At 42.4% G+C, this 22,019-nt stretch overlaps 2 protein-coding genes across 4 annotated transcripts; one reads left to right on the forward strand and one right to left on the reverse strand.

Annotated features, from left to right (window-relative positions):
- Positions 1–1,558: 1,558 nt before the first annotated feature.
- On the reverse strand, positions 1,559–14,946 carry sema4ab (sema domain, immunoglobulin domain (Ig), transmembrane domain (TM) and short cytoplasmic domain, (semaphorin) 4Ab). Of its 2 annotated transcripts, none has more exons than XM_019254908.2 (15): positions 14,684–14,946; positions 12,123–12,380; positions 11,745–11,905; positions 10,712–10,771; positions 10,250–10,348; positions 10,042–10,135; positions 9,024–9,146; positions 8,563–8,690; positions 8,189–8,370; positions 7,791–7,935; positions 7,241–7,430; positions 5,884–5,999; positions 4,705–4,868; positions 4,317–4,411; positions 1,559–3,526 (listed from the first exon to the last, which is right to left on the reverse strand). In XM_019254908.2, the coding sequence occupies exons 2-15, from the start codon at positions 12,217–12,219 to the stop codon at positions 2,700–2,702; spliced, it is 2,481 nt and encodes an 826-aa protein (XP_019110453.1). In that variant the 5' UTR covers positions 12,220–12,380; positions 14,684–14,946; the 3' UTR covers positions 1,559–2,699. The 2 variants fall into 2 exon arrangements, with proteins under 2 accessions (XP_019110453.1, XP_019110448.1); XM_019254903.2 differs by having other exon boundaries at positions 1,559–3,541.
- Positions 14,785–22,008, forward strand: LOC109136982 (uncharacterized). Of its 2 annotated transcripts, none has more exons than XM_027286951.1 (4): positions 14,785–14,837; positions 18,120–18,272; positions 18,611–18,656; positions 19,948–22,008. In XM_027286951.1, exons 2-4 carry the CDS (start codon positions 18,206–18,208, stop codon positions 21,752–21,754), a joined length of 1,920 nt encoding a protein of 639 aa, XP_027142752.1. In that variant the 5' UTR covers positions 14,785–14,837; positions 18,120–18,205; the 3' UTR covers positions 21,755–22,008. The 2 variants fall into 2 exon arrangements, with proteins under 2 accessions (XP_027142752.1, XP_019109463.1); XM_019253918.2 differs by lacking the exon at positions 14,785–14,837 and adding an exon at positions 14,953–15,048.
- Positions 22,009–22,019: the final 11 nt, after the last annotated feature.

Below are 22,019 nucleotides of genomic sequence, written 5' to 3' on the forward strand. Positions count from 1 at the left end.
CACCACAAAGACTCTGATATTATTGTGAGAATCCTCTGACATTTTATTTTACAGGTTATTAAACCTGGTTACTGAAGTGTAGACTTCACTGTGAAACATACTTCGGCCACTGAGTGGCACCAAAAGACAACCAGCCTAAAACTTCCTGAGCTCTGTCTGCTGACCCAGCAGCCAGCTGTTCTTTGTCTTGTTGTGGCAGCTGTGTTCAGCGTCATGTTGTGGAACTATGAAATGTATTTGTCACAGTTCACAACTTTAGGGAGGCTGCAGCCGGTCAGAGTCTGTCCACATTTGATAATACTACATTCCACAGCATGCCACACTCCAGAGGAACACTTGATTGATTGATCAGGACCCTGTCATGTATTACTGATCACTGAGTTACTGAGTTTAACACATGGAAATTATTCGTATTTTACAAAATGCAGCTGTTTAAGACATACTGATTTTATAAAAACAAGTCAAACATCAAACAGAGCCGTATGGAGCAGCATGCAGGCCTTTTGTACGTCTACAGTACAGTAAGACCGCCTCTTCGTGACAACAGCTAGAGAACAACCGGACAAACAAATATAATTATTGACCTGTGCACAGTAGACCCCACTGTGACGTCATCTTAGTAAGAGGGGTTGGTGAAACTGGGATGATGAGCAGACTCCTGATGAGCTCAGTCGGAGGCTGGATATAATGAATGAGGTGGATTTCAGGCTGAAATGACAGCTGACAGCAGCAGAGAGAACAGATTTAAAGTTTGACTGCAACGATATGATCAGCACGAGGATGATTTTCCTGACTGAACTTGTGCTGAGCGTCAGCAACAAACATAGCAGGTCGTCTATCTTCAAAATCATGCTATTACAAGGATAAGACTGTGAAATGTGCAGGACTTCATCCAGATACAGAAAAAACACTTGATGTTTGAGTTGTTTGTTGATATGACTGATGAATTTTATTCATTCTAGGTTTTCAAAACATCGAAAAAAGTGGAGCCGGTCTTCTGAACATGAGCATCAGGTTCTTCAGTCATTTAAAAATAAAATATCCCAAAACAGTCAGTGAGCTCAATACGATACGACAAAAGTGATGATTGTGCTGGAGATATTACAAAAAGGCAAGCATCAGAGTCGACAAACGTTCACTATGAAGCATCTCAGAGTCAAAAACTGAAAACATTGTGTTGTACATTTGGTCCTCCTCTAGTTCAGTTCAGAACTTTCAGTACCACAGACAAACTGCGTCCGGCTCTCGGGCAACATGAAGTACAAATACAGCAGCAGTGGTTCGAGTCGTTCACAGCTAAGTGTCTGCTTTAAAACCAAGATCTGATGGATCTCAGTGTACCTGAAAGCTCCAGTACCACAATATTCAACAGTACACCAAACACTGAAAGAGATACTTGTAATAATAAAGATAATCAGTACATTTACATGAACACGGGGAAGCAGCTTACTCAAAGTAACCTGGTTAGTGGAACATCCGTGTACACACGCAGCAGCTCAGTGATTTACTCGACCCACAACACGACTTGGGAACTGTAGTTAAAATGTAGTGTGTCTGTGACTCAGGCTACTTTCAGAGGACACATTTCAGACTGAAGACCGTGTCTCCAGTTCAGAAAAAACAGATTTTTGGGTCAGTGGTTAGGGTAAGACAGGCCACAGCACTTCTTTTGGGCAAACATGCCTGGATTTTACAAATAGATGAGTGGTTAGTGGCCTTCTAGAGACGACTTAGTGCAAGTTAAAGATGAACTTTGAATGTAATCATTAGGAAGAAAAGGATAAATCTCTACACATACGGCTGCAACAATCTCAGACTTTCATTATTCATTAATATGTCGATCATTTTTGATCGATTAATGAGTTGTTTGGTCCATAAAATGTCATAAAATGGTGACGTCTTCAGTTTACCGTCATAGAAGAGTAAAGAATCATTCCTAAAAGAAATGACTCAAAGGGATGAATTGATTATAGAAATAGCTGGTGGTTAATAATTGAAATCTAGCTGAGAAATCAGATTACAGGTTGTCTTCTCATTTGTTTTAAATGTTTCCTTTTATCAGGAGAATTAAAAGATTTTACCACTTCTCACTGCAGAAATGAGTTAAATGTTTCTGACGGATACATTTCCAGGTCCACGGAGTGAAGAGACATGAAATAAGGCAAATGAGAAGCACCCGATGTTTCCCGTTTACACGACGTTTTAAGTTCTGGCTGCGTGTTTACTGATGCTGTGTCCAAATGGCCCGATGTGCATGACGCCTAATAACAAGGTGTTTGTGGCCTTTTCATTATACTTATAGTGCTGGGGAACTTGACACTGAACATAATCCAGGCATCAACTCTTTGGTTCCTGATTCTGAGATGTTTTTTTTTTATCTAATAAAAAATGGCATCATCCCATAAAAAGAGATAAATAAGTGGCAGTCACTGGCTTCGCATCAAATACTGACTAGTCTACAAAAATATACAAAGAACCAGCTGGATCAGCTCGTACCTGTCACACACAGAAACATTCAGAAAATCACATCACGTGTGTTTAGTGTCTGGCAACAATAAAGAAGTACCAACATCAACAGTCACATGTCTTTAAATACCACAGGAAGAATGTCTTTCAGCCTATTAGGTCCAAATCGTACCACAAGTGTTTGTGTCGCTGTGCAAACAGAACCTCCCACCAGTCGGATGACCTCTCCTTGTTCAGATGGGGGTGTTGGGCAAATGCCCGTTAGAGCCTGTGAGTGCCCCGTTACTAACTAACCCACTGGCTTGTCTGCTGTGCGCCGCTTGTCCGTTGCGTTTGCTCATGAACTGGTTCCCCCTGAGAGCCTCCTGCTCCACGGGGGTCCGCCTGTCGGAGTCTCTGGCTGGAGTTCCTGCCTGTGGGACTGTTCGTCTCCGGCAGCGCTTTCTAATGACGTACAGAAACATGGTGATGAGCAGACTGAGGCAGAGCAACAGCAGAACTGACACAACCACCAGCTCCTTTAGGTAGCAGGGGCTTCGGGCTGACATCAGGGGCTCCCCGTCCCGAAACCCTGACTCGTTCAGCCCGGACTCCCCAGACGTCCACAGGGTCAAGTTCCTGCCAAGCTGTCTGGTGGTGGCATCAGCGTCCTTGCTGGGGAGCGTTGGCTCAGTCCTACCATGTCTTGTTTCTGTTCTTTTAGGCCCAACAGACGTATGCAGTCCACGTCCGGTCCCGGGTCTCGCCGCAGCCTTTGTGGTAGGAACAGGGTGCGTCTGAGGCCACGTGTTGCTGGTTGGAGTGTGAGCCACGGGGCTGCTCTTTTGCTTGACGTGATAGATGGCCATGGTCTGCTGGTAGCCGTTCTCAGTGGACAGGCAGATGTAGTGGCCCAGAGTCGTGGGGGTGGCCACGAAGCTCAGACTGCCATCCTCCAGGTGCAGGTACAGGTCCGGGGACAGCCGGCTGTTGGGACGCTCCCACAGCTGCTGGGAGAGCCGTGACGCCGCGGGACACTGCAGCCGCACCACTTCATTCAGAGACACGGACACCAGCTCACCTGCAGGACATGAAGCTGAGAATACAGATTACAGCTCACCAAGACTCTCAGTACACCAAGACCCTCCATAACCCTCAAAGCTAGTTATAGTCCTGCTTCATCAGGTAAGTTCAGGTGCGGTCTAGAGCTCTACTGACTTAGCTAATAAGGTGCAGGTAGAGAGATGGGAAATCAGGAACAAAAGCAAACTCGCTGCTTTAAATATGCCAGTTTATCAGCTTCTTCGTCGTTACTTCTAATTTTTTTTACATTCTCAGAACGTAACCTCTCGGTTAAGCCATGATTAGTGCATCAGGATGTGGAGGACGATCAGCAGCCGACTGAGCACACTACAATAATGATGGTAGCATGTTCTGAAGAGAAACTAACAAAGCTCGGATATGTTTGAAGGCCGAACTCCACCAGGCACACCGCGAGCAGCCAGCTTCAGTCTGCACAGAGCAGCTCGAGATGGCCGGAAGTTAAGACAAAAGAATAAGGGCGTAGAGAATCTGATTGATTTTTCAAAATAAAAGCCCCTGTGCAAACTTCAAACAAAGTTTGGCGGTTTGAATTCATGTAGCGAACGGACCAAAACAGAAGGAGACGTGCCCGGTGGAGTTTCGCTGTTAGAAAGAGCGTCTTCATCACAGTTTGTTTTCACACTAAAATGTCCTTGACAAGAGGTCACCATCCAAAATTGTGCATTTATTGTGACACGTTCTGCTCTGAAGAACACTTCCACCATTGATCTCTCACATGGAGTGTCTAGGTTGAAGCAAAGCATAGCGGCTGATATAGAGACACTTACCTGCGGGCAGCGTGTTCAGACCAAATCTGGCTCTGTGCGTCAATGACACACTGTTGCACGCCTCTTCAACATTCCCTCTGTCTATGTCCTGGCCACTGAGGAGGGGAAAGTAAAACTTACTGTCAGTGGCTGTCATCTTTAATGATGCAGTAAGGGCTCAGTGAGGAGGTTTGTCTGATCTCATCGCTCAGTGTGATAATCTGATTTACGTGGTGAAATGCCCAAACAGACATTAATCACATTATAAGCTATTAACATGAAGTGTAATGATATTAAGCGCTGGTGAAATGATTCGTTAGATCCAGAGGATTTAATTGCAGCTAAGCTGTAGCAGCTGCTAACGGGGCCAACGTGATAATAATAACAACAATCTTCTCGTGATACTCACAGACTGGTCTGGCTGTTGGAGACCTCCACACACGCCCTGCTGGCAGGATCCCAACCGCAGAAGGGGTCTCGAGCCAGAACGCACTGAGGGCAGGTCCAGTAGAAGGAGCAGTTGGCGGTTGGAACCCTCACCACGCCCTCTGATGTGCCAACGTATATCAAACCCTGCAGGCGGACAGGACGAGATAAAAAAAAAACAAAGTGACAAAGGATTTCACTTGATGTCTGGTGTAAAATATGAATTTCTGAGTGAATCAGACTCAGGAGCACTTAAATGAATCATATTCCAGTTCTGGAAGTTCATGTAAAAGGCAAGTCCGACAAGAATTAGGCCACTAATAAGAGGAAAACTGAAAGAAATACAATATTGGGGGTTGATTGCTTAGAGTTGCTGATTCATAAACGTCCACATGGTGGCAGTATCTGTCGTGTTACTGTATTGCTTTCAAAGAATTATGTACCTTGTACATCCAACCATATTTCTATCCTTTACAGAAGGATTAAAGGGTTAACATGTTTACATCCAGATTTCATTGGAGTGGTGTTAGGAAGAAGCTTCTGTCCTTTAACGATGGAGTAGGTCACATATTTCACAATCTTTATTTTATCATTTTGTTTGTGGCATCCAGGGTGTACCCTGACTCTCGCCCAGTGTCAGCTGTGATCGACTCCAGCCCCTTTGCAACCCTGATAAAGATAAGCTGTTACAGCAAATGGATGGACGGTTGCGCATCTGTGGCTGTTACAGGCCTGTATTAAGGCGTAGTCATCGTGCGTGAAAATGCGTTCTGATAAGTGACCTTGGATTGAGGCCTGGAGGAAGGGCGTGGGATTGTTTTTTATTTGGCAGGATACTTTCAAAATGTAGCTGTCTTTGCTGGTTTCTCTTATCGTTACCAACCATAGCGTCACTTTAAGAAAGAAAGTAACAAGTCTGAAAGTCATTTAATCTTCTAACAAGTGACAGCAGGGTCGTACATGCACCATGTGGTTTGAGAATGAGAAGACAGAGAGTCAAAGCTTGGCACCATAGCAAGCTACCATTCCAGTTTTCATCTTTATAAATTCCCTCTCTCTTTTCCAACGGACAAACGTGTTTATATCTAATTTTAAAGACAGAGGAGACTTGCTATTAACTGGCAAATGAACTGTGTTTGCAGTGCCCCCTCTCATTGTGTACCTTGGATATGGAGAGCTTCATGCTCTTGATGGGCTGAGGCTGCTCAAAAACCTGGACCTCCTCTATGATGTGGGCTCCACTCTGCAGCAGCACTGTTTTGTGCATGTGACCGGACTCTGCAACAAAGTTAGAGAGAGAAAACACAGTTTATACAGTGGACAGACTTAATGCTGTCCAACTCACATGGAGACAAACATCTGAGATAAAACTATCAACCAGGCAGACGTGGAATTACAAGAAGGTTTGGCTGACGCTGATTTCAGTAGATATCTCTACAACACTTGAAGTCTTCAGTAGAAAACAGTTCAAAACATTTGTCTTGCAAATGTTTCATGAGTAGGAAAACAGTTTTATCGTGTTTGTTAGCTGCACAGCGCACCTTTAATACAATATAACTTGTCGAACATGGACTGTGACGCAGGTTTCTCAGTCCAATCCAGTTATTCAATCTAAATTCCTAAATATACAGCTGAGGTCATCGAACCTATTAGACAAGTTAAAACTCGACACTGGGATTTAACATCCTACCAGTTCAACCCGAAAAACCCAGGACACAACTCTGAAGTGTACGGCTTCAGCAGACAGATTTACAAATATAAATAACAGTCAGTGAGTCTGTCAGTTCCTCAGAATCCTCGTCATTATGAATCAGTACATCATGCGCAGTTTGAAAAGGGTGGAGCATTTTAGGAGCATTTTGCCAAGACGATAAACAACAAGAAGTCAAGCGAGAGCGAGAGATGTGGAAGATCCCCCGAACTGGGATCATTTATAGAGTTATAGATACAACACACAAGTCTGTGAGAATTAACATAGTGGAACATTTTAACTTTACAGATAAATCTCTAAAAATAAACATGAATTAAGAGGTAATCTGTGTCTTCATGAACATATTGCAAAGCCTTCTACAGCATCTCATGCTAAGAATGTTGATTACTTGCTTATAAACCTATAAACCCACAGACAGACGTGGGTTTTTTTACAGATATTTTCAAGCTTTAGTGTATAGATGCAGCTGAAGAGTGACAGGAATGTGGAGAGAGAGAGATATGGGGGAATGACATGCAGCAAAGGGCCGCAGGTCGGATTCGAATCCTGGGCCACTGAGGCAAGGACTGAGCCCTTGCTCATCCACCAACCATCCTCACTTTTATCTCCCAAGATGTCCTGATAGGGCTCTGATTGAAAAGGTGGAGAGGCTGCTGAGGAAGAGCTGAGAGGATGCACCCCTGCAATCACCACAGCTGTGGCCTAATAGATGATGTCTAACCTACAGCTTGACACAGCTGTAAGTAGAACTTTCCAACATTTTTGGATTGTGCCAGAGATTCTTTTCAAATGTGTCAACCAGGCCTACCTGTAAGCAGAAACAGGACAGTGTAGTGTCTGTTGTTGGCAGCCTGGACTCTCTGGACTGTCAGATGGCTGTAGTTGTGTTCGGCGGACACCATGGTTAGACTTCTTCCGACTGGTCGCACGCTGTCGTCGGCCAGGAAGTTCTCTTTGACGAAGCGCAGAGCGTTGTCGGACGCGTTGTGCAGACCACACTACCACACGAAAAGGCAAAAAGTTTAACAGTAAAACAAACTGAGCCGATATGTTCACAATTTAATTACAGATAGTTCATGAATACATTTTGCAGCATCGTTTCTCTTCTCTAAATTAGTTTGTCTAACCTGGAGGTTTGTTTCCAACCTGATCATCTGACCTCTTTTTAGTGATTGTACTGATAGAAATGAACTAAAGTATTTCCTCAAGTAGTTAGAGCATGAGATCATCTTGTTAGAGTTTTGTTTGTCTTCTTGATTACAGAGTTTTTCTTCCCTTTCGAGGACTAAATGAGCAGTCTTGTTCTCTTTGCAGTGCCTTTCTATTTTCATATCAATCAGACGTGACCCTTTACTTACCTCTCCTGGATTTGCGACTTTCTCTTGAACCCGTGTGCTCCACTGTAACGTGTCCCGGTTCAGGACTTTGTAATTACCAGAGAAGACCGATTTGATGTCAGCCAAGCGGAATGAGCACACTGCCGACCGCCCAGAGTTGACGGACCTAGTTAACGGAAAAACAAACATTGACTCTATGAATGAGAGCTATAGACAAAATCCCAAAGATGCGAGACGACGCAACAATTTATGTCTCATCCTCGCGTAGAGAAAAAACTATGGGGTCTATGGGGTCACGGCAGGATGAAGATACAGCCTGTCTTATCTATCAAACATGTACATACACCAACACACACACTTGATGTTGTGGGAACTGTATTTCACTCATGCCAGGATCCTTTTTTTTTTTGCTTACTGACCACTGGGAGGTGAAGATGCCATAAAAGAGTGTGTGATCTGCAGGAGCTCCATCTGCTGGCGGGAGGGTGTCTATGTCTTGGATCACATTGTAGGGCAGCTCGTTGTCAGCCTGACACAACAGCTGAGCTTTGGCGAACGTGGTCCAGCGTCGCTGCAGAGTCCGCTGGCCTCCGACATCACTCTGATACACGAGAGGAGAAGAAGACGTCAAGCACTGCAACATACACAGCTGACACCGCCCACCTCGTCAGGTGTATTTATGTTTACAGAGCCTCCTGAAGGTCACACATTCAGTACAGCCGTTTCTGTTTTTCATTTTTTGTGCCACTTAAGAGCAAACGTGTCTGTGCGAGTGGTTGTTTTAACCTCTTACCATGCAGATCTGAGAAACACGGGAGACGACAAACTTGTCGATGAAGTCATACTCTCTGCCCACTTCGCTGAAGAAGAAGTAGATTTTCTCCTCGTCAGGGATGAAACTGGAGCTGATGAAGGTTGGATCTAGAGCAAACAGGTGGCAAGTTGGTGGAAATATGTCTGAGGGATTCTGATATTATAAAACAAAACAGTTTTCTTTTTTAATGTTACAGCTTATTACACCATGTGAAACAGTGTTTTCAACGCCATCAGGGACATTCCAATCAATGGGAATGTACTGTGAGCTCGGCCGTGGATTAATTAAATTAAAATCAGCTTGTTTACTGTGGCACATTTTTGGGGATGTTTATCCCGTTTCAAGTCAGAGAGACTGTCTCAAACATGTTTCATCATGAGTTTTTTTTTTCCAACTGCTATGCCTACTATATGTTTCCTTTTGATAGACAACACACTCACCCTCCAGCCACCCTAACGTATCATCCAACTTCAGGTCAACACGCCTGCCCTCGCTGAGGTGCCGGGAGATGACTGGCCGGTTCCCCCTGTAGTCTGCCACCGTTCCCGTGTAAAGCTCTCCGTCTGAGAAACATAAGAACCGTTCACACAACACTGCAGAGCAACAGCCAACGTGAAGGTTTAAATCTATCTGCAAAACTGAACCGTCAAGGCTCTGGATAAAGTGAATGGGGTAAATACACAGTGTAAACTGGTCCTTCACTTTCATGTCAGTGAATCAGGCCATCTGTGTTTACTCACATAAAGCATGAAGAGGCTGCATGCTGAGTGGAGGTTTGCACCCACAACATCTCAACAGAACTCAACTTTCTGTTTAGCTTTAACTTAATGTGTAGCTGCTGGCTACACATAAAACGGACCGAGCGCTTGTAATCACAAAAAGTCAGAGTCAAACTGTTTGAAGTATGTCAGCCATTTGTTTTCCTGAGTCGGGCCTCTGTGTTGTCTCTATGACTCATTGGAAAACAACACAGCGCATCAATCCTAAAGTGGGCTGCGGCAAAGATCCATCCATCCATTTTAAAAGGACCGCAGACTGTCTGATCTGCTGTTTATGGTCGATAGCTCAAAGGGATAGTTCGGCAGTCAGTGCATTACCTACTGTAGATGGCGGTTGGCACGCCCTCAGGTCAGAGAAGCAAGACAGGAAAACTAGCACAGAAGCTAAGCAATGTGATGCAGATGAGTGCAGCAACAAAACATATTTTAACCACCATGGAAATATCTGTGTTTGTGCTACATTCAGAGTACTTTCACAGCTGTATCTTGCTGTCAGACAACTTCCAAATTCAACAGACCAGCACTGACAAAACCAGTGGTTTTACCTCGCAGAAAACAGGAGCTGCCGCTTCAACCAAAGTAGCAGCAGACTTGCCTCAGCTAAAATTATATTCCAGCAGCTGTGGCATCAAGTTCAAATTTAATCACAGCGAAATGTGTGCAATCATCGTTTCTTTACCTACGATGATGGCAGTGTTGCGTTGGTATGGGTCATAGGGGCATCGACCTCTCCCTTCATCAGGCTTGAGGTTCATCGTTAACGTCTCGGAGTTCTGCAGAGACAGAGATGAGGACGTAATGTGGCATTATTCCGTGTACGCGAGCATCATCGTACTGTCAACAATGTCGAACAAACCCTAGTTTAAAGTCTGCGTAAACAAACGCACAATGTAGGTGCAGCGTGGGCTGAAGGCAAACGTTCCACAGGCGTAGATGTGGGTTGCGTTCAAAAACTGCAGCACGCGGATGAAATTGGGACAGTCGGCCTGGAAGAAGCACACAGAGGACACTGAGTTAGATGCTCCGGTAACACCAGAAAGTACAGCAGGCAGCGTGAAGCGCAGGACCTTTGGATTCAAAACTATTTACAGAACAGAGATATGCAACAGGAACACTGAGATAACTTCTCACAATGTGCTTCATCCACTACAAATTCACATTAAATACCAGAGACACTCTGCTCATTAAACTTTGATGGAAACTTTGGAATCTTCTGCTCATTAAAGCACGTAAATAGTTGCTGTAAAAGTTACTGATAGCCACATCTTATTTGACAAGAGGAAAACATTCTGAACTTTGGAGTTTAACCAGTTCACGATGTTTGTACAAATCCGTACATATCTACTTGCCATTTTCTTGCCTTTCATGGAACACTGTTCAAGGTCTTTCTCTGAAGGGCTCCAGTCCAGCTGAGAGAAGAGAAGACAAGTCAAATTCATCAGAGAAGCATCTTAACCACGAGCCACAGCCTTCAGCACACACACGCATCTTTACATTTTCCATTACAAAGCTTCAGTTATTGTGTCAGCAGTGATATTTGAAGGATGTAGCAGTTCTTGATTTTGTTTTATACTTTTTGAAACAACTGTGAAGCTTCATTATTCTCATCCAAGCAGAGGAGTCACTGAAAACACCAAAGAATTGCAAACACTCCCTCCCACACACTCTTGTGTGCTGTTTTTGTTGGGTCGGACAGTGAAGACCGCTTCATATCACACTTTGGCATGATGTAAACATGAGTAAGCGCTGTGAAATTGTGCTTTTTGGGCTTCACCGAACTGAGAATCAACACTCCAACACTCCAACACTGCATGTTCAATATCTTATCTTCCCAACTGTCTCGTCAAATTGTCAGTTTGTTTGTTGACAGAATCAAAGTGTTTCTTTGCACTGTAATGACTCACAAACTCATGATGATAATGATGAGGAAGGGTAAAACCACAGAGAGAATTATCCAACCACATTCCCTCTATTGGGACATTCATTCTGCAATTATAGTGTGCTCCTCTTGAAATTTTTTAATTTTCCTTTTACCCACAAATAATATATTGAAAGGAATGAACAAGAACAAACGGCTAAATGACATTTATGGGTTATAAATTGGGATTTTTCTATCAAATTCTTTTTTTTTTCCACCTGCGGATGCTTATTTATTGCTTCTATCATTTACTTCTTCCTTACTTGTGTGTGCATGTACACACAGACACGATATCATCTCGTTTATGCATCCAGAACATATTTGTGTGAGTACGTAGTAACATGCATCCTAGTCAGAGGTTTGGGCCTTGTGGCCGCTGTGTGTTGTTGGAGCTGTTTATGTTGAAAAGCATTCTTTTTTTTCCACATCTTTGCCTGCAACTCCATCACTGTTTCCTCTCCCACCTTGCTTCTCAGTACGATGGCATCCTTTTGGCCAACATCCAGCGCTAACACAGCATCCCGGGCTCCAACGTACAGCATGTCTCCATCCTCACTAAGCAGCAGTGTGGTGGTGTTGCTGACATCGTGGCTACTGAAGTGGGTGAGATGTCTCCCAGGACTACCTGTTGTTTCACATCAGTTAACACTGGGGTTATCCAATTATCACAGACAATTAAAAACATCCAGGTGTCAGCAGGCTGCAAATTGATCATCTGCACGGAGCATTCATCGCTCAGCCTTGAATATGTCATCCAAAGTTATATCAAATAACTGTCTAATTTGTCCATATTTAAAATATATACAACTGTATAATATATAATGTAACTGTTTTTCACTTACCCAGAGGGAAGGACACTCTGGGAGTCAGTCTTGTCAGGCATGGGCTCAGAAAACCCAGCAAGGCCACAGTGAAGGACAGCAGGCTGTGATTCTCCATTGCAGTAGGAATGATGGAGTCCGACCTTATTTACATCTAAGGTCAGAGGGCAAGCACTGGGTCTGATGTTCATCCAGGGTGTCAAGGATTCGTTAGCAGGGGTGGAGATCGTAGCTGAAGCAACCCCATACTCTGGTTTCTATGGCAGATCATCACTGAATCTGAGACAGACATAAATATAGATGATTGTTCCTGGGCAGCAGCAAAACGTTGGCAAGAGGCAGGTTATTATCTCTGAGTATGTAGTCTTTATTTCAGGGTAATACTCCAATCATTACCAGCATTTTAAATGGTACATTTCTGTATCCTACCTGCTCATCACTGATGAGTGGACCCAGATACTTAGATTACTGTTAAGAACGCAAATAAATACATATAATTTGTTTACATTTAGTCATTTAGCTGATGCTTTTATCCAAAACAACTTACAGGTTTGGTTTAGTATCTTGACACTTGGCACGACAGATTACAGTTTTTAGCACCTGTTGGATGCTGCTTGTTGGTGACGAAAGCTGCCACCGTATGTCACCTGACTCCAAAATCAGCCAATAGCAAAATTCAAACGCAGTGGCAACGTTTCAACCAGTGGAGGGAGATATAAGCACAATGTGTGTAATTCAAAAACTATCAAGAGATGAACGTGAATCTACCCAACAGTGAAAATATCCGTGTGCACCGGTTTTCATCTGGAAAAAAAGTGGTTTGAAAGTTTAGCTACTCTTTAAATGCGAGAATAAATCTGGTCATTCAGTTATGTCAGCATGCTGTCTACACTTTTAACAGACAGAAACCATTTAAAACTATTACACAATTCAAAAACAGAAATCAAGAGATGAACGTGAATCGACCCAACCGTGTGCACCGTTTTTTTATCTAGGAAAAAAGGTGGTTTTAAAGTTTAGCTACTCTTTTAAATGCGACAATAAACATGGTTATTCAGATATGTCAGCATGCTGACTACACATTTAACAGACAGAAAGCATTTAAAACTATTACACAATTCAAAAACTATCCAGAGACGAACATGAATCGACCCAACCGTGTGCACCGTTTTTTATCTAGGAAAAAAGTGGTTTGAAATACGACAATAAACATGGTCATACAGTTATGTCAGCATGCTGACTACACTTTTAACAGACAGAAACCATTTAAAACTATTACACAATTCAAAAACTATCAAGAGACGAAGGTGAATCGACCCAACCGTGTGCACCGGTTTTCATCTGGATAAAAAGTGGTTTGAAAATTTAGCTACTCTTTTTAAATACAACAATAAACATGGTTATTTAGTTATGTCAACATGCTGACTACACTTCTAACTGACAGAAACCATTTAAAACTATTACACAATTCAAAAACAGAAATCAAGAGATGAACGTGAATCGACCCAACCGTGTGCACCGGTTTTCATCTGGGAAAAAAGTGGTTTAAAAGTTTAGCTACTCTTTTAAAATACGACAGTAAACATGGTTATTTAGTATGTAACTGACAGAAACCATTTTAAATTATTACACAGTTCAAAAACTATCAAGAGATGAATGTGAATCGACCCAACCGTGTGCACCGGTTTTCATCTGGGAAAAAAGTGGTTTGAAATACGACAATAAACATGGTTATTAAGTTATGTCAGCATGCTGACTACACTTCTAACTGATGGAAACCATTTAAAACTTTTACACAATTCAAAAACAGAAATCAAGAGACGAACGTGAATCGACCCAACCGTGTGCACTGGTTTTCATCTGGGAAAAAAGTGGTTTGAAAGTTTAGCTACTCTTTTTAAATGTGACAATAAATCTGGTCATTCAGTATGTCAGCATGCTGACTACACTTTTAACAGACAGAAACCATTTAAAACTATCACACAATTCAAAAACAGAAATCAAGAGACAAAGGTGAATCGACCAAACCGTGTGCACCGGTTTTCATCTGGGAAAAAAAGTGGTTTGAAAGTTTAGCTACTCTTTTTAAATACTACAATAAACATAGTAACTGACAGAAACCATTTTAAACCATTACACAGACACGTTGTGGAGGTTACGTTTCAACATAACATAACCACTGAGGATGGGTGTGTTTGTAGCCTCCTTTGTTCAGGATGTCATGTCTTGCCCTGGGCTACATGTGTGTGTGTGTGTGTGTAGGTGTAACAGTTGAGCTGACTAACGGCTGAGCACGGAACGTTGCTGCGTAGCAACCGTTAGCCAGAAAGAACCAGAAATCTGTCGGCGGTTAAAAGTCCAAACTCAACCGGCACAGAGAGACGCAGCCGACGGCTGTGAACACCTGGAAAGTAACGTAAATGTTTACGAAACACGTGGGTACAGCCACGTTTAACAGTACACTGACGTTACAACGACATATTGTTGAGTTGTGCTGTTCCTTCGTGTTGTTGTGCAACAGGAGAATGAAAAACTAAAAACGTTTCTGTAGAAAATGTGACACAGTTTAAAGTACATCTTACATCTCCGTGGCTGGCTTCCTTCACTGCGTCCTTTCCTTCTCGATCCTCTTCTTTAAAAACCCCAAATACATTTTTTTTAGTGTTTTCTGTTTGTTTTTGTCCTCCGGTGGAAAACAACAAAAACAAAAAAACTGGACAGAAGAAACGTGACCCGGTGAGAGGAAAACGCTGACCGCGGTTGAGCCTTTACTATAACAACAAAGCCCCCGAGCCTCCTCCTCCCATCTGGAGGTCCAGCAGGCTCCAGCCTCCACCTACAGGCCCGGTACCCGCATTACAGCCGCCTAACAGCAGGGCCGGTGTTGAGACTTCCTCGGGCCCATCTGGATGTGTGGACTGAGCCCTTTTTACTCAAGTTCCTGCAGGTGTCCATAATACATGATCATTCAGGTTCATGCTCACATGTTTAGCTTTCTATTGCAACCCACGTCCATCCACACCTGTTGAAGTGAAGCCACTTTCTTGAACCACTTGAAGCTGGCTACAAAACGCAATGACAGTATAAAAGAATGGACAGACCCTGAGTGATGCCACCTGTGGCTTTCCCGAAGCCGAAAAAATATTAGATTAGATTCGATTAGATTATACTTTATTTATCCCACAACGGGGAAATTCACTTGTTACAGCAGCAGAAAGTGTAAAATACACAACAGAAGTAGAATTAAATTTAAAAAAAGGGCAAACCTTCAACCTTCAAAACAGAGAAGTACTGAGGACAAGTACTGATACCGCCGCTATGTTGGATGCACTACTTCTTCCACGATTTTCAGAAGGCCCCATATTAAAATGTTCAACTTCACAGCAGAAGATAAAGTCTAAGATTAAGACTTTATTGATCCCACACTGGGGAAAGTCACTTGTTTACAGTGGCTCAAAATATATAAGGTGGATAAAGAAAATACTGATAAATAGGGGTGCCTTGGTGGACTCCACCCTTATAAAAGGCTGAGACCTTCCTGCAGTGACCTGGATCCAACTCTCCAACTCCAACTCCACTTTTTTTATTTGTTGCTAACTGTCCCTCTATCTTCCTGCTTTACTGTCTGTTACGAGTTGAAAGAGTTGCGAGTCCGAAGTGAGCTTATTCAGCCACGTCTGTATCTTTACAACAAACGGTTTTGGTCTCTACAGCTAATTTCCCTGTTCATGCATCCGTAGTGGCCTGAGTTTATTGATAACTAACTCGTTTGAATTATATTAAGGCCTCAAGTTATGCATAATTAACAACCTGGCTGCTTTAGGCCAGATAGCAACAGATAGCTGCATATGAATGCAGATAACTAACTAAAAAACCTAAATCATTGTCAGACGATAGCTGATTCCAATTGGTGCCAATGCTTTCCACCCCTTTTTGCTCCCCACATGGGCTGTTGCAACCAGAGCTTATTCAAACATGACTAGGTAATACTACTCGGATTGCAAACAGAAACTAGAACACATCTGGTGCCAGTATCTTGGCAATATCTACCTACTATACAGGATATGCATCTGTTTATAAAGACTGCTTCAACCCCACTGACCCAACAGTCAAAATATGTCTTATATGTCCAAGAAAAACTATTTGCAATGCTCCAGGGTTGAAACAATTTGGTTTGTGTATGTACCTGTTCGGTATCTTGTTGTTTTCCTTGATTTCCTTGGGCATGAGAGTCCTCTGATGTTTGGCTCCACAGTCTGTTCACACTCCTTCACATACAAACCAAGTAACTGGTCAAGACATATAAGAACTTTACGTACACAGAGGATTTCGCTCGTACAGGCGATCCGTTCTCGGCTCTTCTTAAAACCACCTCTATTTATTGTCCATCCAGCTTCATCTTGCCTCTGTTCATCAAAAGGTCTATTCTGCCTGTCATGCCACACCATTACAGATTAGAATTCAGCAGTAATTCCAGGTACGAACTTAGGTTCAAACTATGGCGTGTATAATTAGTCTCCTACAGAATTAGTCATAGACCGGCTTCATCGTGAGCGCAGCAGGGAAAGGAGTGGGTAAGATGGCTAATGAGTAGAAAAGAAGATTGGAGGGGATTAGCAATGACCTGGAAACAGCCATGCGGTAACAGGCTGTTCGCCTCCATAGCATCAAACTGCATCAAGCTGCTGACACACAGGTTGATGTTGAGCAGTGAGGATATATAACGAGAAAAGTGTGATGCTCTCTCTCATCTGCTTCATGGTGGTGGTCCACAACATACTCTAACTAAACAGACCACTTGTAATCGTCCATTCATTCATTGTTCTGAGGGTCTTCAAGCTGTAGCACCCTTCACATTTTTAGTTTCTGCTTGACATAATCTACATGTCTTCACACCGTGGAAAGAAACCAGAGAAAAAAAACATGCAACCCACAAAAAATTTAATGAGAACGTATAAAATTGTAAAGACAAACAATTTGAATGATCAGTGATGATCAAACTCAGGAGCTTCCAAGACCCTAGAATCACTGCGTGGAATCAATTTCCTTGTATGTGTACACATACTTGGCCAGTAAAGCATATTAATTGCACACATTTGTTTCATAACAAATCAAGCACAATAATATACTGTAAGTAAAATGATAGCCTTGTCTTGGGACCTTCATTTTGGTTGACCCTGTGCTTACATGGCACAAAGTCATATGTTCACTTATTGTAATTGCCACACAGGAATGCTGGGCCAGGCAGTCTTTGATGGTTTCTGTAGACTGTAGACTAAAAATAATGAGATGAGATGAGGCTTCAATTATTGATTTCCAAGGGGAAATCCACATGTAGCAGCAGCACAGGGACAGACTGGGTATGAAAACATACAAAGAACTATTTAACTGAAATAAACACTGCGTGTGTTGTTGTCCACAAACAACATTCACTGGGCTGGTTCCACTATTCCTGTTGTATAATCTGTAATATGCTGAGTGGCCTGTACCTGATGCTCAGTAAAGGCTTGAAACTCATTTGTGCCACAATGGCCTCTTGGCTGAATCAAGACCTGCATAATGAATCTACTTCATCTCATAAAGGAAGTGTTTCCTGAAAGGCATGGGAAAGGAAGCCCTGGAGGAAATTTTCTCACCACTTCAGGTCATTAGATGACCAGATGCATTAGCTGTTTTTGATTGTGCTACTTAATATTCAAATATTAAGTTAGCATGCAACAAATTCTACATTTATGAAGCTTGTAATGTTCAGTATCGGCCCATCTTTCTGTCTTTCTACATACTGGATATTGAATTGCATTAGATTGCACAAAATTTTCCAATGCACCTGCACTTAAGTCAGTCAAACCAAGAGTAATTCACAGTCAAAACAGAGAGAAAGCATGCAAATCTACATGCTGTGTAGTGGAGCACTCAGACAGAGTGACAGTCTGCAGATGTGTAATGTGTAACTGATGAACTGTGTAGTCATATTATAACGTTATTTAGTCATTTCCATTCTTATCTAACCAAATGTAGCTTCAGATATGACCTGGAGCTTCTCTTCCCTGGTGAATTCACACTGACCTGATCATTTCGGCTGCTCTGCGGAGAACGTCAGAGCCATGTTGAAACCCCGTGGATTTTGTATTATTGTCGTTCAGCTGCTTTTGGCAGCAGGAATGGATGCTGGTAAGATCATTACGCGTTTTAAGGAGGCATTAAAATAAGCTTTACTTAGTAAAAATAGATACATTTGCTGCTGTTTTAATGCTTGTTTTCATATATGGCATTTTGGTGAAGCTTGTTTTAAACTGTGCTGTACCAATTTCTCTTATCTTTATTTAGTATAAGAGTGGAAACCAAACCATTTATAATATATCATGTGACCAAGTAAAACAACATCAGCCTGTTTTGACCTACAATGCATCAATGAACGATTATTCTGATCATGAGACGAGGATAATTTGACACTAACTTACCTAAAAACCAGCAACATTAGACATTAAGTTTATTTTTTGTCATTACAGATTGGAGTGTTCAAAGGACTCCATTCAGCTTCAATCTTGGAAACAGGTGAGACACCACATGATGCATTAGACCGCTGCTTTTTATGTGATAAACCTGACATGATCTCTGACGGGAAACAGCCGTACAGTGTAACATTGTGTTTGTATATACTACACAACTATTAATACTAATTTAACTTAGTGAGAATAAAGACAAAGAACACCAACAGAGTTAGAAGGAGGCTCTATCTTTGAAAAGTCATATCTGGCATAAGATAAAGCCCTGTCACTCGATGTTAGACTAAATTATCAAGTGTTACATTCATGTTCTCCTGTACCAGCTTTATTGATCCTCTGACTTTTCATCTATCACCATCATCAGATCTAAGTCTGCATTTGTCCAATATTTTGTGAATAGAAATGTAAGATTATAAGCACTGGAAACACTGGACCTCATGCAGCAACATTTTTTGAATTTCTCCTTCTTCAACTCCAGATGCTCCATTTTTTAACCAGCCAAATGTGCTCTTAGCCAGGTGTGCTGAATGATACATCCCACGTGATCATGAATTTATTAGCATAGATAACACTGTATAAGAGCAGGTGTTGTGCCTTGTAAATTGTGTGTTATCTGTTTAAGGATTAGATTATAAAGTATGTAAGAACAGTATTCAGCCATTTAGAAGCTAAATACATGTAATATAATCCGAAGGTTTTTATAGTCTTAGCATAGCATTTCTTTATTATTTAATGATAATCTTAATTTCATTATGTGATATTCATGTGTTTTTTCATGTTTCTTTGCATTAGAGAAACATTTTGTGGACTTGTTAAGAGTGCTCTTGACCACTTCTAAGAAATGTTTCTTTACTAAGAGAGGAGCAAAACTAAGAAAACAAACAGAGGCCCATTATCTGCTGAACATTTAGAATATTAGCCTTGACATTATTAGGATGTCAGCATGCTGACAAACTCAAAGCACCACTGTTGTCTAAGCACAGCCTCAGAGAGCCATTAGAACAGCTGTAGACCTTTAATCTTTCACATATTAATGAAAGATTTCTAGGCAAGAGACCAAGATTTTGGAATCCAAGTAGCATTGACCAATCGCGTTTGAACAGGCTTGGTTGCATGCAGATGAACAGTCTGTGTAGAGAGCAAAAGAGGTGAAACAGTGGCCAATTTAGCTTTTTATTTTTAGAAAAAGAAACATGCCTGTTTTCTGTATATCTGGCTACACTGGAAGCCGTAAAACATTGGCCATTGCCCCATGAGGCTAAACTGTCGTGATACTGTCTAACTGCAAATGCTTAGGCGTATTAGCATATTACAATTCTTACATTATTATCTATTTCCAGGCCATATCTTCAGATGACTCCACCGTCGTTTGACCCACTACACTCTGATCCTGGAGACACTGGACAGTGGCCAAGTGATCTTTACAATGACACCAAGTCCAATCAAAAGAGTGCAGTCAATGGTAGTGTAGGTTTGTGGTTTACAGAGCCCCTGATGCCATCTATGTTGAAGATGGGTAACCAACAGCATATGACCCTCAGCGAAGTTGATACTAAACACAGCCACCAAACTATAGTTATTTTGGAAGAGGACCCTGCAGTGATTGAGTCTGCCACTTACCTGTTTGAGAGGCATCCCACTACATCAACTTTGCTGAGGTACCAGAGAGGGGTGCTGCATGTTCTCAAGGGAAGCCAAGTCTTATCTACTAGATATCATGATGTTATACTGGTTGGCCATGGCAGCAATGGTGCCAATGGAGCAGCCCAGCTAGCTGGTTATGGCCCAGAGGAGCTTGCCAAATTTGTGGTAAAAATTCAGAGCATCTTTGGTCATCTTGGCACCGTCAGCCTCGTCAGTTGCAATATTGGGAATGAGTTGCACTTTGTGTTGCAGCTGCTACAAGTTCTCCGGTCTCTCAGTGTAGAAACAAAGCTGCACCTACACAACTCCTTCCTGTCCGTTAACTCTGACGGACAGATAATGACTAGGACCGGCGGAGTCTGGAGGTCCCATGACAACAGCAAAAGAGTTATTGCTGAACTGGACCAAAGAGGTAACCTGATTACGAGATCAGAGCTTGGCTGCGCAGGGCCAGTGTTTCCTTCTTATAAAGGAAATGTTTTGTATCTTCAAACATTGGAGTGGCCAAGCCACCCTCAAATGTTTGTTCCAATGGAGTTGCGCAAAAAGTACCCATCTATTGACTGTCTGGAGGGCCTTACTTGGAGCTTGTTCTTTGAGGAGAATGATAGAAGGCGTGCTCCTGATTATGTCCCAGACCTTGATCAAAGACACCTGAAAGCAATTTGGCTTACAGAGCCAGGACCAGATGAAAACAAAATTATCTACAAGCATATCGTCAACATTCAGGATCTACTTGTAGAGATACGATACAATGCCAGAGAAGAAGTCACATCAGACCTTTACTACGTTCTCAATGATTGCATTTACAGAGTATACAGCAGAAATCTTAGTGTTAGTCTGGTGGGCAAGTTCATGAGCGGTGACAACAAAGCTGAAATTGAAAATTTCCGGCTAACTTTCAATGAGGATCAGCGCGAAACCTCGCTACAGGAGTTGAGACAGGGTCTTAAAGATACCAAATTCAATGACTTCTGTCGGCAGACTTTCCAGTACCAGCAGTGCAACTACAACTGTGAGAGATGGGGTCGTTACTTCATGACAGCAGTGTTTTCGGCATCTGTGCGTAACTTCAGAACCTTCTCGCTGTTCCTCATGAGCGTCATAGGTTGTGAAGTAGGCCGCTTACGGGGTAACGAGAGCCCCCTGTGCACAGCATTTGTCGGAGCTGACCACCCCATGGTGACTGACCAACCCTGGCCCGATCGTCTGAAACGAGGATTCTACGGCTGCACTGTCGACAACTATGACATGGCACCGCAGAACAAACAGTTATGGTTAGATCAGGTGGTAGCCAAGGAAAATGACCTGTACATCAAAGCGAAGCAGATGATGAACACCGTCGACCACGATGAACAAACAGAGCTGGATATCTTCGGGAAGGTCAAAGTCATGAATAAGTATGTGTTCTCATCTTTTATGGAGTCCTTTCGAGGTACACCTGAGGGAAAGAAACTCAAGAGGGGATGTAATCTGAATTTCCATGAGAATTATAATCAATAATTCTGGTGAAATGGAGTTAATCTGATTGTGTGTTCATGGCTGTCTCTAGTGTTCTTCTATGCAGAAAGGTCTGACATGTTTTGCCTGATGCTGATATGACAATATGCTATAAAGTAGTGAATAAGTTACTTGTAGGCTACTGCTCGGCTTACTGGCGCAGCGACACATTTGATAATGCTTTAATGGCTAGGAGATTGGAATTTATCTTGATATGATGTAATACATAACCACAATAAAATATAACTGCCATACTGCTATTTTCTCT

Source organism: Larimichthys crocea, chromosome XIII, assembly GCF_000972845.2.
Source record: "Larimichthys crocea isolate SSNF chromosome XIII, L_crocea_2.0, whole genome shotgun sequence".
NCBI lineage: Eukaryota > Metazoa > Chordata > Actinopteri > Sciaenidae > Larimichthys > Larimichthys crocea.